The 4,327-nt window shown below is 46.8% G+C and overlaps 1 gene segment (V, D, J or C); it reads right to left on the bottom strand.

Moving 5' to 3' along the window:
• Positions 1–1,099: 1,099 nt before the first annotated feature.
• On the bottom strand, positions 1,100–1,927 carry LOC121170691. The segment is given in 2 exon segments: positions 1,100–1,461; positions 1,796–1,927. Coding segments are annotated over 2 exon segments (405 nt in total).
• Between the last annotated feature and the right edge of the window lie 2,400 nt (positions 1,928–4,327).

The following is a 4,327-nucleotide window of genomic DNA, read 5'->3' as shown; positions in this document are numbered from 1 at the left end:
GACAAAATTTAGGCTTGAAAATCAAATCCCTTGATTAAACCGTGCTGTGACTCTGCCCAGCACTGTCTTAAGTACATGTTCTTTTTCTGTTTGATCTCTGTGTCCTGCAATAACACCTGCTCACTACACAGTCGATCCTTAAAGTGCTTTCAGGATCCTTGGACATTATTACACATTTGGTCATGCTGTGTCTCTGTCTCAGATCCTCCTCTGTGGATTACATGACACTGGAAGCCACACATGTCCCAGTTGCCTACAGAATGGCGAGAGAATATTTTAAGACATCTTCTGCCCCCTTGTGGCCTTTATTAGAAACGAAACCTTCAATCAGAAGAGGAAGACTAGGAAGGGATCAGAGTTGAGGAAAGAGTTTGGTTGTCAAAGTAACCATGGCATTTCTTCCACCATCCACATCAGTCCACCATTCCCTCCCCCATTTCCTTCCAAATTGTTTCTCATCATTGGGATGACACCATATCTCTGATTCCCCTCTGTCTCTTTGCTCTCTTTTTTGCTACGAGGAATGAGAGACAGTAGAACAGCAAGTGGCAGTAAACTGCCACCCCAAACAGGAATTTCCAAAAATCCCTAAATGCATATCCTCACAAATCCATTCTTTCAATCGCCACGTGAACAGTCTACTAAAAACTTTTCTTCTTCCCTGGCTCAAAGTCTCATGTCCAAATCTACACAAGCTGTCCAAGATTCAGTGGAAAGATCACTGGCAGACGATCTTCAGTGTTCAGATTAACCCATTACACGTCGCCGTGGTTTGTCCACCAGTGCGCATCAGAGCACATCCTGCTGCAGGTGGATCTTGCTTCTCTCAGCCACGAATACCCAGACCCCTCCCCAGTGAAGACTAGCCAGAACCTGGGGCAACACACAGTCCACGGGGAGGGCTGAAGTCTAAGAGCCTAGGACCCATGTCAGCCACACATGGGATGTTTCACAACATTCAGAGAACTCACAGGTTCTGAACTTATGCATCCTTTGTGGTTTCCCTCAAAACATGGTAAAATACTTTTGGAGAACGCTGACATGGTTTGGCTGCTCTCACATTGTCTGTGATTGTCAGAAATTCCACCCAGTGCCTGACTCAAGACAGCAGGAGGACTCCTGAGGGGTGGGGTTTTTGTACAGATGTCTGCCCCACCCAGCACAGTGTGAGACTCCAGGCACAGAGGTAGAAGCCAGAGTCATTGAGGAGGAGCTTCTCTGAGCTCAGGATGAATTGGTCATCCTTGGGCCTGGAGGCTTTCAGGTTCTGGAACACCTGAGGGTCTACCTGGCCCACACTAATGGAGAAGAAGAGAGCCTGAAGAGCTTCTCCTGCAGTCTGCCGGTACCAGTACAGGTTGGGGTTTGACGTCCCCTTCACGGTACACTCCATGGACAGTGGGCTGCCCACGAGCTGCACCCTGAAAGCTGGTGATTGCTGAATGGTCTGAGCTCTGATTCCTGTGGAAAGCGAAAAGTGCTGATTAGATAGGAAACACCCCAGCCTGGCTTGCCTTCCATCTGGATAAGCCCTTCCTTCAGTCAGGCATCTGGAACCCACGACAGGAGTAAGCCAAGGGTGCAGAGTGCAATGAAGTGGAGAGGGGACAGGAAAAGCCAGAAGTGTAGCCTCTTTCCTAGGGGTTACAGACAGCCCAGCACAGCAACTGCTCAGGCTAAAGCCCTTTCTCCAATGCAAGCTCTTGGTGGAATGTACTCAAGAATCTCAAACCCACAGATGAGACAACAGATTCACAGGGTTTGAAGACAAGCTTGCAGAGAGCATGGCACCCACCCAGAAAGGCACCAAGAAGAAGGACAAGGAGAGAGCAGGGCATGCTTCCAGCCAGCTCGTGTTCAGCTAATCTGGTCAATGCCTTGTCCTCTGGGGAGCGATGTAGCTACGTCCCACGCTGCTAGAGATCTGTGGCCTGAGCAGAGGAACCACACCCCTTCAGCCGGGAGGAAATGAGGCTTTTTTTTTTTTCCCCTCAGTGTGTAGTGTGTCATCCCTACCCTCCCTGGGAACCAACTGTACCCTGCACTTGTTATCATGTTTGCAATCTTGCTGATGGAATGCAAATCCATTTGCTGACTCAATATTTACCTGTCAACAAGAGGTAACTTTAGCTCTCCCGCTGGACATCAAATTCCTCTGTGACATCAGAGAAACTGACACCAGCAGGATGGTGGGAAGAGATTGTAATTTATCTGATGTAAGAAACTGGTTTCCCACACAGATGCCACCTAGGTCCCTGAGAAGAAGGTAACACCAGACGGGGGCGCTAGAGATTCAGATCTTCATTCAAATCCTGACAGAAGCGCTTCCTTTCCGGGGAAGGAAGCTGCCAAGATAGTCAACCAAGGGATCATTCAACCATATTCATCCTTGGCAGACAGGATTTGAGACCTGGGCAGGCAGAGCTAACCACTTCACTGACCAAGGTTGCCCTGTGTGTCCACGTACCTCTAACAGACAGACTAAATCTATTTCATCCTCTGAATGTTAACAAGAGGTAGAAGCAAGCTCACAGGGATTGGGACCACCGAGATCTGGGTTCTACTACTTTCTGACCAAGGAGTCTCAATTTCCTTGTCTGCAAAACTAGGATTATAATTCTTACAGATGCCTGAAAGATGTATTTTTCTCTCATGTGCTACAGGCACCCTTACTTGTGCTGGCTTTTTTGAGCTGACTCCAAGACAAACCTGAGCCTACAACCAAAAATAGAAGATTTATACTGGGCTGAGGGACAGGGTGCTGGCTAAAGCAATGACAATAACACATGAAGCTCCACCAACCCAGTGATTAATAACAGCGCAGGCTGAAACCCTGCAAGGCAGCTGGTACAACCTCATTCAGCTGAAAAGAGACATGGGACTCCAAGATGCCTGGAGGACACCCGCACATCCCTTACAACCTCCTCTTCCCTTTCTCTGTCATGGCCTGCTTTCTGAAGACTTTATTTTCAAAGCAATTTTCGATTTGGGTTGGATGCAGTAAAGTGGCTTAAGGGGAGGACCTAAGAAAGGAAGCAATAGAAGTGGCTGAACAGGGAGAATGAGCCTGAAGCAAATCAGGCATTTGTAACGCTTTCCCATTTCATCAGGGTCTAGTGATGTAATGCACTTGTTATTGTTGCTGATGCTGCAGGAACACAATTCCAACTCTATGTTAAAGTGCTTGCTTCTGACAGTGTCAGCTGTAGCACAATTTTTGCTTGCAATTGAATGTACTCTACTTGTGAGGGGTGTATTTCGGTTTTTAATTTTTTAATGTGATTAATCCTCTTATCACATTTATTTAAAAAGTAAATCAAGAGTCCAGTGTGATGACTCAGTGGCTAAATTCTCACATTGCAAGTGCTGGGATCTCATCTGGGTGCCAGTTCCCACATGAGATCTGGCTGCTGCTATTTACATTCAGCTCCATCCTCATGCCCTGGAAAAGCAGTCGAGGATGGCCTAAAGCCTTGGGACACTGTGCCTTCATGGGATACCCAGAAGAAGTTCCTGGCTCCTGGCTTCAGATTGACTCAGCTCTAGTCATTGTGGCCATTTGGGGAGTGGGCCAGTGGATGGAAGATCTTTCTCTGTCTCTCTTTCTTTCTGTGTTTCTGCTTTTCTGAGAAAAATAAATCTTTATGAACAATAAATCAAGAAGTAAACAAGGCATACAACTGGTGAACATTCAGACCCTGTGAAGAGAAATAGCTGTTAGCTGACCAAGAATGTCAATGATGTGTACAGTTTTTTCAATTCAGTATTTACACATTTCTTAACAGGAGTTGACACAGTAGCTATGCATGACAGGATAGCAGGCGATGAGCCCAAAATAAATTTGCATGCACACAGCCTATTTCTCCCTTTCTTTCCTTCTCTCTTCCCTACTTGCTTCTGCTATTTTTAACGAGTCAGGCCTGAGAGGAATGAGGGTTGATAGACAAATAACTGCTCTGACTCTTGATGAGACAGTGTCATGTTTTCTTGTTGCTAGCAGCTTGTCACGCCACCAGAGGCTACAACACAGAATGCAAATCGTCATCTACCTTGGCTCCTCTCTACCAAGCAGAGAGCAGCATCATCGTCCTCCACCGAGATGGTACAGCAGGCTGGAGGGTTGAGAGATGCGTCAGTTAGCTCAGAGTCACCAGATGGCCCCTCACTCCCCTGATCATCCTCACAACTCGAGAGCTTGGAGCCTCTTTCCACTCGGTTCATGCCTTAGGGAAATATTTCCTCATTTTCCATTGCCACCTGTAATACTGCTTACTCATTCAATCATTTGATCCATTCATATATTGAAATGAGGATGTGGATAAGAGTC

The sequence above is a fragment of the Ochotona curzoniae genome, unplaced genomic scaffold (genome assembly GCF_017591425.1).
Source record: "Ochotona curzoniae isolate NIBS_2020 unplaced genomic scaffold, NIBS_Ocur_1.0 scaffold_2476, whole genome shotgun sequence".
Taxonomy (NCBI): Eukaryota; Metazoa; Chordata; class Mammalia; order Lagomorpha; family Ochotonidae; genus Ochotona; species Ochotona curzoniae.
The sequence above is the reverse complement of the archived record's forward strand: the minus strand, read 5'-3'. Positions and strand labels throughout refer to the sequence as shown.